General features: G+C 41.4%; 1 protein-coding gene across 2 annotated transcripts in view; it reads right to left on the bottom strand.

Moving 5' to 3' along the window:
* Positions 1–14,629, bottom strand: part of galnt13 (polypeptide N-acetylgalactosaminyltransferase 13) — a 433,026-nt gene that overhangs the window by 177,325 nt on the left and 241,072 nt on the right. For both annotated transcript variants that reach the window (XM_072579362.1, XM_072579363.1), the window contains exon 5: positions 2,887–3,094. In XM_072579362.1, the coding sequence (XP_072435463.1) occupies positions 2,887–3,094 (208 nt within the window). The remainder of the gene's footprint in view (positions 1–2,886; positions 3,095–14,629) is intronic.

Genomic DNA, 14,629 nt, shown 5'->3' with positions numbered 1-14,629 from the left:
TTGCCCTTTCCCTCATCCTGCTGTCCCTAATCCTGAAGAGTAACTTGCCAAGCTTTCTTCCCACAGCTGCTAATCGTCCTTACCCCTACCTCCTCCATTTCTGAAGATGAAGCCAATGCACTGATCATGACTAACACTATTGAGTGACCAGTTGGACATCCCCAAATGAGAAGTGCCTCTGACTGGTGTACACTATACATCTGCCTGACCAAGCTACTGCTAGCCTCCGGACTAGCTTCTGTGGAGCCACAGGACTGACCGTGGCTCACTTCCGGGGTTATGAGGTATAGATCCTTTAAGTGAGTAAAAGCAATTAGAGCAAGCAGGAAGTTGAAGCCACCAAGTACTCATGGTTGTTTCCATGTCAAATTTTCTTGATGTCTAGCTTATTTGGCAAGTTTGGTACGATAGAAAGCTAAAGATTAATGAGGAGAGTTGGGCTATCAATAAAGTGTTTAAAAAAGCTGTAAACACCCTTAATTGGTAATTTGCCACTGCCTAATGAGAAATTCACAATGGTGTTTGTGAAAAGCGTAAAAGATGAGTGAGATTCTCCCAAGGTTAAAATGGGCCTCACTGGACTTGGCATTCAATTCTCCCACAAATCTCACCATAGTGCATGTTGCTCAGACCCCTATAGGATCATGCCCAAGGACTCCAAGAGGAATGTTGTGAAAATGTTTGAGTTCTTTTTCCTTACCTACTCAGAACCTGATTCAGGAATGGTGCTGTCTATTTTTTTTTCCAGAAGTTATATTCTGTAACTTAAGTGTGATGCTCAATAGCGTTAGATTGCCAAGTTGGTTTTGAATGATAAACCCATTTTAGTCATATTGATCAAAATATGGTGAGCTTTTTACTCTTACATGTCTCAACTTTTAAAAATATATATTTTGAAATATTTCATAATTGAGTTAATTCATGCTAGAGTTTACATTCATGATCATGTAAATTAAATTGAAAAACTAGAAAAAAAACTTCTTAAAACAAATGTAATTGTGGGCATAACTTAAACATCCAGTTTGAATGAAATTGGAAACTCCAATGGGTTATACCGAGCAAGGACTTTTTTATTATGTACATAAAGTTATGTGCAAGTTTTCTTATTGTCAGATGAGCTGCAATGTTTCTGCTGGCAATGCTCCTTCTGTTATGGTAAAAGTCACATCACCTGATTCTCAACCACTCATTAGGATTGTCTTATCATTTACTTTACCTTAACTGAGCTATCTCAGTTGCACAGAAGTACTGCTATAAATCCCGTACCTACTCACACCAAATAAGTGTGCAACTCACTGTGAATAAACACCAGAAAAGAATAAAAATGTTTTGGGGTTCCAGTTACTTTCATAGAGTCAAGGTGGCAGGCTCATGTTGCCAAACTGGGAGCCAAATAGTATCTGTGGAATTCACCTTCAAAAGTATACAAATTGTCAGTTTTGATAAGCATTGATAAGCAACTGTCACACATTTTATTCTGTGCTCTAACTTTAGAAGGACAACAGTAAACATGGAAAGATTGAATGAATTGATCTCCAGAAATTCCATAACCTATCTGAAGTTACAATGGAAATTCAGGAGCATTCTGATGAGAATTCACTTCCTTATATTCTATTGAAAGAAGTCCAGAGGTGACCATCCTGAGAATGTACAGTGAAAATGGCATCACTCATTAAAATCAGATGATGTATTCTTGCTTAAATACAGTTTAGCTATAAAACATCAAAGGGCCACTAATATGTCTCAAAAAATATCCAAAATTCATCCAAAGGATATAGCCTAACAAAACAAAAGTCCATCAAACAAATTTGGATGCAAATTGTGCCTATTATTAAACCTAACAAAGTTTTCTTTTGTAATTCAGTAGTTATTACTGAAAAATCAATTAACTACATGTACCTTTAGCTGGTACTGAAAAAGTGTATTCAATTTTGTCCATTATCAGTTGCCAAACAGTCATTTTTCAGAGAACATATAATGAAAATCTATTTTAATGATTCTCTCCAGAAATAATTCAAAGCAACTTAATTAAAATGCTATTGACATAGACGTATTGCAAGGCTTTCAGGATAAAATTGCATTTTATAGTTTCTTAAAATAAACTATTCTTTGATGGTTTTGTTTGATTATATTATTAATTATTTAGAGAGGACAAAACATGAACTTACCCATACAAACTGACAAGTAAAGATACAAAAGTAAAATAAATAGCTCTACTCGGTTAATACCCGCATTTTAGAAATGTTTGATGTTTAATCTTGTCCTGGAAGATATTTGGTTTTGTTTTCAAGGAAGGTTAAGGCAATTCAACAGATCTGTTGACATTCAACAACAGGTTTCAGTTTGTTCTTTCTGTAAATAACAAGTGTACACAAATAATTCCTCCAGTAGGATTAATTCAGCTAAAATCAAACCAAATTAAGTAGACGTAATTGTTCTCCCTCAAGCAGCTTTCTAAATCCTAGTAATCTCAACAAAGTTTGAGCACAAACTCTTCAAACTTCTTTGCAGGATATGGATGCTTGACAGGATCTAACATTCAACTTTAAATGGAGAAGGAAATGCAGCAAGTGACAGATGCGGATTATGTTACAGTTCAAAATATTTATAAACTTAGAAAATGTAACAGAAATAGATATTCATTCTCAGCATAAGCCTGAAGCTTCAGGAGGATAATAACATTTGACAATTTCAAATAAATCCAATATGCCTTTGTCGAAACGAAAACTACCTTTCATACAATTGGGAGAATAACTGTGAAGAGGCACAGTTTTATTTGCAAGGAACTGTTTTGAAAATTGTTAAGATTCATAAAGGTAGTTCAAAATCAAATCACAACAGGCAGATGTATTATTCCTTTCATATGGCAGGATTGGTATCATATACCTGCTTTCTTTTATTCTTGCCAGTAGGGGCTCAAGCCAGCCAACAGTGCATTCACAGTGCGCATCGAGAAAAGTAATGACTTGGCCCTTTGAAGCAGCTGCCCCACGGAGCCTGGCGCGAATCAACCCAGATCGCTTCTCCATCCTAATTATCTTCACTGGAACTTGTAAATTCTTCATATAATTTTCTAAAGGTTTCTTCAGAAAATCTGCAGAGAAGATTTTCAAAACCAATTCATTCAACAACAATATCTGAACAATAACAGCAGTTCATTTGAGCAGTATGTGTGAATTCATTCAGTGATCTATTCTTACTTTTCTTACGTGCCTTTCCAAAAAAGAAAACTTTCTGAGCTATAAAGTGAGAACTGCAATGTATTCTAGCATGTCCGAAATAAAAGGTACCATAGGAAATGTTGTTTACATAATTTTTCTGTTAAAACGTATTTTATACCACAGCACATTATAAATGTTACTGCACCTGAAAAAGATTGCACCAAGGAGGTAGGACCTGTACAAGTTTTACAAGTTACACGTTTCTGAACAGACATGACTAGAGCTCCACAAGAACATATGCTAATAGTGTTGGGACACATTTAAATGAGTCAGACAGAAGGGAGAGAAGTGGAGATAAAATTACAAGTTAAAGTGCGAACAATGAGTCTGGAAGGCAGAGGAAACATGGGCTAGATAAGAAAATAGTTAGATTAGCAAGGCTAAATAGAATATATTCCAGTGCAAAGAGATTGATGAATAAGACAGAGGAGCTGAGGGTAGAGATAGGCATGTGAGAATATAACATCTTGGCTATGACCAATACTTAGCTGCAGGTGGGAAGGATTGACAGTTAAATATTCCTGGTTAGAGGGTATACTTTTTTTTTAATTCACTCATGGGATATGGCATCTCTGGCCTGGATGGCATTTATTGCCCATCCCTTGTTGCTCTTTAGAAGATGGTGATGACCTGCCTCCTTGAATCGTTTAGTCCGTACTCTGTAGGTTCCTTCAAGATGAAAGTAGTTGTGGGCTTGGAAGGTGCTGTCTAAGGATCTTTGGTGAATTTCCGCAGTGCATCTTGTAGATAGGACACACTGCTGCTAGTGAGCATGGATGGTATAGGGAGTGAAGGGGAGTTTGGACCCAGTACAAGACCCGGTGGCATTAGCAGTGGCTGCATTGGTGAGGTGGGCCAAAAGTAGACAGTGGCAGGTTAAGTTTGGGCTGGTGCAGTATCCAGCAGCATTGGTGAGGTCCATCAAGGACTCAGTGGTGAGGCATTGATGGAGGTGAGATGGCACTAAAGAGTGATGACATACGTCCCAGCGATGGCTGTGCTGCAAAGGGGACGCATGCTTGACCACTAGGCCCATGGCCCATGATGGAGCACTTAATAAGAAGGACTGTAATGTTGGACACTATTTCTTTATTTCTTCATTTTATTGCTTTTATGTTCTATGTCTTGGTGTATTTTTTCTATGTTTTAAGATTACTTCACCCTCCTGACTTGTTCCTTCCAAATGTTGGACAGGCTTTGGGGAGTCAGGCCAGTTATTCACCACTGCATTTCTAGCCTCTGACCTGCTCTTGCAGCCACCATATTTGTATGGTGAATCCAGTTCAGTTTTTGGTCAATGGAAACCACAAGGACATTGATAATGGAGAATTCCATGATGATAACACCATTGAATGTCAAGGCCTGGTGGTTAGATTGTCTCTTAATGGAGAGGGTCATTGACTGGCATTTATGTGGCACAAATGCTATGTGCCACTCTATTGCCCAAGCTTGGATACTGTCCAGGTCATATTGATTAGATTAGATTAGATTACTTACAGTGTAGAAACAGGCCCTTCGGCCCAACAAGTCCACACCGCCCCGCCGAAGCGCAACACACCCATACCCCTACATCTACCCCTTACCTAACACTACGGGCAATTTAGCATGGCCAATTCACCTGACCTGCACATCTTTGGACTGTGGGAGGAAACCAGAGCACCCGGAGGAAACCCATGCAGACACGGGGAGAACGTGCAAACTCCACACAGTCAGTCACCTGAGGCGGGAATTGAACCCGGGTCTCTGGCGCTGTGAGGCAGCAGTGCTAACCACTGTGCGACCGTGCCGCCCCAATTTAAACGCAGACTGCTTTGGGATTTGAGTCACCAGAAATAGCCCACTTCTGACCTTATGACAGAGAGAAGATCATTGATCAAGCAGCTGAACACGGTTAAGCATTGGACACTACCCTGAGGAGCTCCTGCAGAGATGTCATGTAGCTAAGATATCTGACCTCCACCAACAACAATTCTTTTTACACATCAGGTATGATTCAAACCAGTGGAGAGTTCGCCTCCTGATAAACATTGATTCCGGTTTTGCCCGGGTTACTTGATGCCACACTCGGTCGAATGCAGCATTGATGTCAAAGGTTGTCACTTTCACCTCACCTCTGGAATTCAGCCCTTTTTCCCAGGTTTGAACCAAGGCAGTCGTGAGGTCAGGAGTTGAGAGGACCTGGCGAAACCCAAACTGGGAATCACTGAGCAGGTTATTGTTGAGCAAGTGCTGCCCGACACCGCTGTTGATGACGGTTTCCAACATTTTGCTCATGATTGAGAGTCAAATAATAGGTTGTAATTGGCTGGATTAGATTGTCCTGTTTTCTGTGTAGAGGTTGTCCCTGGGCAATTTTTCAACTTGTCGGATAGGTACCAGTGTTGTAATCATATTTACTAGAACATCGGAGCATTACTGGAACATTGGCTATCGGAGTGAAAAGTTCTGGATTACAAGTCTACTGCTGGAATGTCAACAAAACCCATAACCTTTGCATACTTAGTGCCTCCAACCATTTGTTTTTACATGGATTGAGCGTCTGAAGGCTACCACCTATGATGCTGGGAACCAATGGAGAAGGCCAAGATGGATCATCCACTTCTGGCTGAAAATTGCTGCAAATGCTTAGCCTTATCTTTTGCACTGATATGATGGCTCTTCCATCATTGAGGATGGGGATGTTTCTGGAGCTTCCTCCTCCAGCAAGTTGGTTAATTGTCCAGCACCATTCATGACTAGACGTTGCAGGATGGCAGAGCTTAGATTTGATCTGTTGGTTGTGGGTTCACTGAACTCTATCATTTGCTGCTTACGTTGTTTGGCAGAAGGGAAGGAGAATGGGATAGAAGAGGATGAAAAGTGGAGGGGAGAAGGGCACAGTATTGATCAATGAATGAATTATAAGAGATGAGATATATCATGGAAGAATCATCAAATAAAGGCGTAAAATAAAGAAGTAAAAAAACACAAAACATTCTATGGGATGTGCACTTTAGACCTCCAAATAGTCAGGATGAGAGACATGATCAAATATCTAAATCAATTATCACAGAAGTATAAGAATAATAAAGCGATAATAGTTTAACAACTTTCAGCTAATTTTAACTACCTACATATTAACTAGATGGTTTTGGTGTGGACTATAAGGAAGGAGTGCAATTATGAAATTGCATTCAGGAGAACTTTTTTTAAGCCAATAAATAGAATACCCAACATGAGGGGGGGTAATTTTGAACTTAATGTTTGTAAAATCGATGTGGCAGCATTTTGAAGATACTGATCGTAACATCATTAGATTTAGGATAGCTATGCAAAAGAGAAGGATGGGCAGGGAATACAAGTTCTAAACTGAGGAAAAGTTAATTTTACTGAGGTAAGATACAATTTTGCTTAAGTGGACTGGGAGCAGTTACTTGCAAATAAAACTCTGTCAGAACAGTGGGAGTTATTCAAGGCATAACTAAAGACAATACATGGCAAATACATTCCCATAAAGGCAAACGGTGGGACCAAGACTGGAGAACCCTGGATGTTAAAGGACATAAAAATTAGAATTAAGGAAAAAGGAAATGCTTATACCAGATACCAAGAGCTCAATATGGCTGGGTCCCTACAGGAGTATAAACAGTGTTGGGGGAACTTAAAAAGGAAACTGGGAAAGCAAATGGATTGCATGAGAAAGCATTGGCAAATAGAACACAGGAAAACCTAAAGAGGTTTTGAGGGAAAGAGTTGGGCCCATTAGAGATGATAGCAGTAATAAAGAACAAAGAACAATACAGCACAACAAAAGACCCTTCAGCCCACCAAGCCTATACTGATACATGGTGCCTTTCCAAAATAATAACTTCTTGCTTCCATCTGGTCCATATCCCTCAATTCTCTGTCCATGCATGTATCTGTCAAGATGCCCCTTAATTACTGATATTGTATCTGCATCTACCGCTTCCTCTGGCAGCGCCTACCACCTTCTATGTAAAACAAATTCCTCTCACAGCTTCTTTAAACTTTCCCCCTTTTTAACTTAAACCCATACCCCCAGTAATTGACATTTCTATCTTGGGATAAAGACTCCGACTACCTTTTCTATCCATGCCTCCCATTATTTTGTAAACTTCTATCACGTGATCACTTTGCCTCTGACATTCAAGTGAAAACAAACCAAGTTTGTCCAATCTTTCCTCATTGCCTCCAAACCAGGCAATACCCTGGTAAATCTTTTCTGCGCCCTCTACAAAGCTTCCGCATCCTTCTGGTAGTGTTGCATACAGAAGTGGAAGCAATATTCCAAATGCGCCCAAACTAAATTTCCATACAGCTGCAACATGGCTTATCAACCTTTATAGTCTATGCCCCAACCAATGAAGGAAAGCATGCCATACACCTTCTTGACCACCTTTGATGCCACTTTCAGGGAACTGTGGAGCTGAAAGCCTAGAGCCTTCTCTATATTTATACTTCAGAGCACTCTGCCATTCACTGTATACTACCCTCCCACATTAAACATTCCAAAATGCATCACCTCATATTCATCTGGATTAAATTCCTTCTGCCATTTTGCTGCCAAAGTCTCCAGCCTATCTATATTTTTCTGTATCTTCTGGCAATCCTCCTCAATATCAACAGCTCCCTAATCTTTGTGTCATTCAAAAACTTTTACTCAGGCCACCTACATTTTCCTCCAAATCATTTCTACGTGTTGCAGACAATAGGGTCCCAGGGCCAATCCCTGTGAAACACCATTGCTTGCAGATCTCCAGTCAGAAAAACAACTTTCTACTGTTATCTTTTGTCTTCTATCGCCAAACCAGTTCTGTATCCATCATACCAGCTTACCATGGAGCCCGTTTGACTTCACCTTCTGTATTAGCCTGCCATGAGGGACCTTGCCTTGCTAAAGTCCACGTAGACAACGTGCATTGTGCTGCCCTCATCAACCTTCAATCCCTAGGATTTATACACTTTACAGTAAGGTCCTGAGGAGTGTTGCTGAATAAAGAGACCTTAGAGTGCAGGTTCATTGTTCCTTGAAAGTGGAGTCACGTGTAGATAGGATAGTGAAAAAAGTGTTTAATATGCTTTCCTTTATTGGTCAGAGCACTGAGTATAGGAGTTGGGAGGTCATGCTGCAGCTGTACAAGACATTGGTTAGGCCACTTTGGTCTCCCTTCTATAGGAAGGATGTTGTGAAACTTGAAAGAGTTCAGAAAAGACTTACAAGGAAGTTGGCAGGGTTGGAGAGTTTGAGCTACAGGGAGAGACTGAATAGACTGCGGATGTTTTCACTGGAGTGTCGAAGGCTGAGGGGTAACCTTATAGAGGTTTATAAAATCATGAGGGGCATGGATAGGATAAATAGACAAAGTCTTTTCCCTGGGGTGGGGGAGTCCAGAACTAGAGAGCATAGGTTTAGGGTGAGAGGGGAAAGATATAATCAGGATCTAAGGGCCAACGTTTTCATGCAGAGGATGGTGCATGTAAGGAATGAGCAGCCAGAGGAAGTGGTGGAGGTTTGTACAATTACAACATTTAAAAGGCATCTGGTTGAATAAGAAGGTTTTAAAGGGATATGTGCCAAGTGCTGGCAAATGGGACTCGATTAATTGAGCATACCTAGTCGGCATGGACGAGTTGGACGGAAGTGTTTGTTTCCTTGCTATACAACTCTATGACTCTAATCATCTTTGTCATGTCCATAAAAATCAGGAATGAGACATGATCTCTCCCACGCTGCCATGCTGCCAATTGCAAATAAGTCCATATTTTTCCAAATGTGAGCAATCCTGTCCCTAAGAATCTTCTCCAATAATTTCCCATAAAGCTCACTAGCCTGTAATTTCCTGGATTATCCTTGTTGCCCTTTTAAACAAAGAAACAACATTGGCTGTTCTTTACTCTTCGGAGTCCTCTCCTGTAACTGAAGAGGATACAAAGATTGCATACAAGGCCCAGCAATCTCCTCCCTCGCCTCCCTCAGTATTTTGGGATAGATCCCATCACATCCTGGGGACTTACCTACCTTCATATTTTTCAAAACTCCCAACACCACCTTTTTTTATATTAATATGCCCTTGAATATCAACAATCTGTGGGTAGGCCCAGAAGAGGCAAGTACACTCAATAGATACATAGCATCTCTCTTACAATAGAAAAAGACAAAGCAAATATAGACACAGTGGAGGACTGTGAAATATAAGACATTAACATTGTGGGAGACAATGTATTAGTGGGTTTAACAGCCTTAAAAGTAGATAATGTTGCAAGCCCAGATGGGACGTATTCTATGTTGCTGATGGAAGCATTGGAGCAAATATCAGGGGCTCTGACAGCAATTTTCAAATCCTCCCTGATCACAGATTAATAGGGGGTAATCAGCATGGATTTGTCATGCGAAGGTTTTGCTACACAAATATGATGAAATTTTTGAGAAGCAAACCAGGCGTTTTAATCAGAATAATGTATTTGACATAGACCTTAGAAAGTTTTTTTGATAAGGATCCTCATGGCAGATTGGTCATGAAATTACGAGCCCCCTGAGATGCAAAGCAAAGTGGCATGTTGGATCCAGTTTTGGCTGAGAGACAGGAAGCAGAGGGTGATGGCTGAAGGACATTGCTGTTTCTGGAAGTCTGTTTCCAGTGGGGATTCACAGGGGTCAACGCTGAGGCCTTTGCAACAAAATATTAAACTAAAACTCTCCTGACTCTCTTACATCTCAAGGCCAATAGGATGGGCAACAAATGCTGGCCTTGCCAGTGCACGCCAATCCCTTGAGAGGGTAAAGAATAAATATACCGAGGATCTTTCCTCACTGACTTTTTAGTCTTTTCAATAGCTCAATCAAACCTCCTCAGATGTTCATGTGCTTCCATTTAAACCTATCAAAACTGTATATTAAATTTCTCATATTTACTTTCCTGACCTTGGTGTCACTCGATACTGCCTGTGACTTCGATGTCAAGATTAGAGTGGTGCTAGAAAAGCACAACAGGTCAGGCAACATCCGAGGAGCAGGAAAATCGATGTTTTGGGCAGCAGCCCTTCATCAGGAATGAGGCTGGAAGCCTCGGGGGTGGAGAGATAAATGAGAGAGGGTGGGCCTGGGGAGAACATAGCTGGGAGTGCAATAGGTGGATGGAGGAAGGGGCACTTCAGAGAATATCTCCGTGACACCCAAACCAATCAATCCCACCACCCCGTGGCCAAACATTTCAACTCCCCCTCCCACTCTGCCGAGGATGTGCATGTCCTGGGCCTCCTCCACCATCACTCTCTCACCACCTGATGCCTGGAGGAAGAACACCTCATCTTCCATCTTGGAACCCTTCAACCCCAGGGCATCAATGTGGACTTCACCAGTTTCCTCATTTCCCCTCCCCCCACCTTACCTCAATTCCAAACTTCCAGCTTAGCACCATCCTCATGACCTGTCCCACCTGTCAATCTTCCTTCCCACCTATCTACCTCACCCTCCTCTCCGACCTATCACTTTTACCCCTTCCTTCCTGTAGGAGCAGGAGTAGGCCATCTGGCCCTTCGAGCCTGCTCCACCATTCAATAAGATCATGGCTGATCTTTTTGTGGCCTCAGCTCCATTTACCCGCCAACCCACTGTAACCCTTAATTCTTTTATTGTCCAAAAAGGATCTATCTCAGCTTTAAAAACATTGACTGAGGAAGGCTCAACTACTTTACTGGGCAGAGAATTCCACAGATTCACAACCCTCTGGAAGTTCCTTCTCAATTCAGTCCTAAATCTGTTCCCCCAATTTTGAGGCTATGCCTTCTTGTCCTAGTTTCATCCGCCAATGAAAACATTCTTTTTACTTCTATCTTATCTATTCCCTTCATAACTTAATTATTTTTGTAAGATCCCCCTCATTCTTCTAAATTCCAATGAATATAATTCCAGTCTAATCAGTCTCTCCTCATAAGCCAACCTCCTCAACTCCAGAATTAACGTTCTCTGCACCCCCTCTACTGCCAGTACATCCTTTCTCAAATAAGGAGACCAAAACCACACACAGTACTCCATGTGTGGCCACACCAGCACCTTAGCTGCACCATAACCTTCCTGCTTTTAAGCTCAATTCCTTTGGCAATGAAGGACAAAATTCCATTTGCCTTCTTAATTATCTGTTGCACCTGCAGACCAACCTTCTGTGATTCATGCACAAGGATACCCAGGTCGCTCTGTACAGCAACATGCTACAATTTTTTTTACCATTCAAGTCATAGTCCTTTTACTATTATTCCTACCAAAATGGATGACCTCACATTTATTAACATTGCACTCTATCTGCCAGACCTCTGCCCACTCACTTAAACTTTGCAAAGTTTCACAGTACTCTACACACTTTACCCTACCACTCATCTTAGTATCATCTGCAAACTTTCTCACACTACACATGGCCCCCAACTCCAAATCATTGATGCAAATTGTGAACAATTGTGGTCCCAACACTGATCCCTGAGGCACACCACTAATCACGAGGAAGCATCCAGTCCCATACAATCTACGCGTGCTCCTGTTTCTTATGTTCTCATGTAATATAACAACTGTGCTGAGTATTCAAGGGCACCAATCTGGAGGCTTGTTTTGTCTTCGGAATTTATTAATTTGTTACAATTAAAGTCCACCAGTTTCAATGGTGGGATTTGAACTCATCACCAAAGCGTTAGTCCAGGTTTCTGTTTACTGGCCAGATATTCAGAGGGTAAACAGTCTGCCAAAAGAATGAGAAAGTTATATTAAGAATTACAGAACATGGAGGATGAGAAATTGAGATCAGTAGCACCCTTGTTCCGTGCACTTTGACTGTTGTGATGTAAACTGAGATTTATAGATATAATTTTTGATGTTAGTGATTGTAAGTTTGGATTTCTGGTTTTTGAAACCAACGGGATGTGTGTGTATCTGGAGTTAATAATTAACTTGCACCTATTTCTGTAGCCGTGTTGACTTCTTTTTAAAACACTTTTGAATCTTAGCTTTAGAACTAATGGGTTTTTATGCGAGAGTGTGGTGCTAGAAAAGCACAGCAGGTCAGGCAGCATCTGAGGAGCAGAAGAATCGACGTTTCAGGCAAAAGCCCTTCATCAGGAATCCTGATTTTGGGGCGGCACGGTGGCTCAGTGGTTAGCACTGCTGCATCACAGCACTAGGATCCCAGGTTCAATTCCAGCTTCAGGTGATTGTCTGTGTGGAGTTTGCACATTCTCCCCGTGTCTCATGGGTTTCCTCTGGGTGCTCCGGTTTCCTCCCACAGTCAAAAGATGTGCAGGTCAGGTGAATTGACCATGCTAAATTGCCCATAGCGCTAGGTGCATCAGTCAGAGGGAAATGACCCTCGGTGGGTTACTCTTCAGAGGGTCAGTGTGGACTGGTTGGGCCGAAGGGCCTGTTTCCACATTCTAGGAAATCTAATCATTTAATCAAATTCCACAGCTGATCTTGGTGAACTACTCTCTGCTGGGAGTATCAGTTAAGTTTAATTTTTCGAAGATTTATAAAGCTTGTGAATCTTCATTTTTTTTGATAATCTATAATAGTAAGTAGGATGCGGATTTTTTTATGCTTCACTGAGATCTGTCTTTTGACTACATTTTTAAAATTTAGAACCTAGGTAGTAGTGTTTTTAGATTAACAAGACTGCTATTTTCTGAGTCTGTAGATGAAGGTGCAGAGATGACCTTGAGAAGACTGAGGTGTTCTTCCTGTCCGATGTGGGAGAGGGAGAATTTCAATGCTCCTGATGATCATGTCTGCAGGAATCGGATCACATGGATTGGTTGGTGCCGCAGTTAGACACAATCAAGAATTTACAGGAACCAGGCGGTGAAGGGGATGGAAGTTTCCTGGAAAATAGATACAGTCAGGTAGGTGGGTTACCTTTGGGAAATGTAGGAGACGTAGGTAGGTAGTGCAGGAATCTCCTCTGGCTATCCCCATCCCAAACAAGTATGCTGCTTTGGAAAATGTAAGGGGTGATGGAGTCTCAGGGAAACGTAGTACTGACAGCCAGGTTTCTGGTACCAAGACAAGCTCTAATGTAATACGGGGAAGTCAGGTTCCCAGTGACCGATTGTGATAGGGGCCCAGAACTAACATTTCTGCAGCTGACATTGAGACATTAGAATGGAGTATTGTTTCCCTGGTGCCAGAGTCAAGGACGTCTCAGAGAAGTTCGGGGAAGAGTGACCAACAGGAGGTCATCGTACACATTGGTACCATCGACATAGGAAAGGAAAGGGAGGAGATTCTGAAGAGAGAATAAAAGAAATTAGGCAGGAGGTTTAAACATAGATTCTTAAAGGTAGCAATAGCTGGATTACTCCCAGTACCATGTGCTAGAGAGAGTAGGAATAGGAGGATAGATGAATGTGTGGCTGAGGAGCTGGTACAGGAGGAAGGGATTCGTATTTTTAGATCATTGAAACTTCTCCTGGGGTAAAGGTGATGTGTATAAGGAGGATGGGCTGCACCTGAATTGGAAGGGGATCAATATCCTGGCAGGGAGATTTGTTAGTTCTACTCTAGAGGATTAAACGAGTAAGGGGGTTGGGTGGGATCCAAAGAGATGGTGAGTTAAGTTTAAGAGATAAGCTTAGTAAGTTTGCAGATGACACCAAAATAGATGGTGTAGTGGACAGTGAAGATGGTTACTTCACAGTACAATATCTTGACTAGATGGGCCGGTGGGCCAAGGAGTGGCAGATGGAGTTTAATTTAGACAAATTTGGTAAATTAAATCAGAACAGGACTTACATACTTAACGTTAGGGCCTTGGGGAGTGCTGCCGAACAAAGAGACCTTGGAGTGCAGATTCATAGTTCCATGAAAGTGGAGTCGCAGTTGGGAAGGATAGTGAAGAAGGTATTTGCCTTTATTGGTCAGTGCATTGAGTGTATGAGTTGGGACGTCATGTTGTATAGGACATTGGTTTTTAAATATCATTTTCCATGCTTGTCTCCCTGCTATAGGAAGGATGCTGTTAAACTTGAAAAGATTTACAAGGATGTTGCCAGGGTTTTAGCTTTAGGGAGAGGCTGAATAGGCTGGGGCTATTTTCCCCCAGAGCATCAGAGACTGAGGGGTGACTTTCTAGAGGTTTATAAAATCATGAGGGGCATGGGTAAGATAAATAGACAAGATCTTGTCCTAGGTTGGGGGAATCCAAAACTAGGCAGCATAGATTTAAGGTGAGAGGGAAAACATTTAAAATGGTCCTAAGGGACAACCTTTTCACTGAGGATGGGCATATATGGAATGAACTGTCAGAGGAAGTGGTCAATTCAAGCGCAGTTACATTGAAAAAAACATTTGGACAGGTACGTGATAAGAAAGGTTTAGAGAGAATTCAGAAGCCTGGTCAGCACGGATGAATTGCACCTAAGAATTTGTTTCC

The sequence above is a fragment of the Chiloscyllium punctatum genome, chromosome 10 (genome assembly GCF_047496795.1).
Source record: "Chiloscyllium punctatum isolate Juve2018m chromosome 10, sChiPun1.3, whole genome shotgun sequence".
Classification (NCBI taxonomy): domain Eukaryota; kingdom Metazoa; phylum Chordata; class Chondrichthyes; order Orectolobiformes; family Hemiscylliidae; genus Chiloscyllium; species Chiloscyllium punctatum.
Note: the sequence above shows the minus strand (reverse complement) of the source record. Positions and strands in the feature narration are given on the sequence as shown.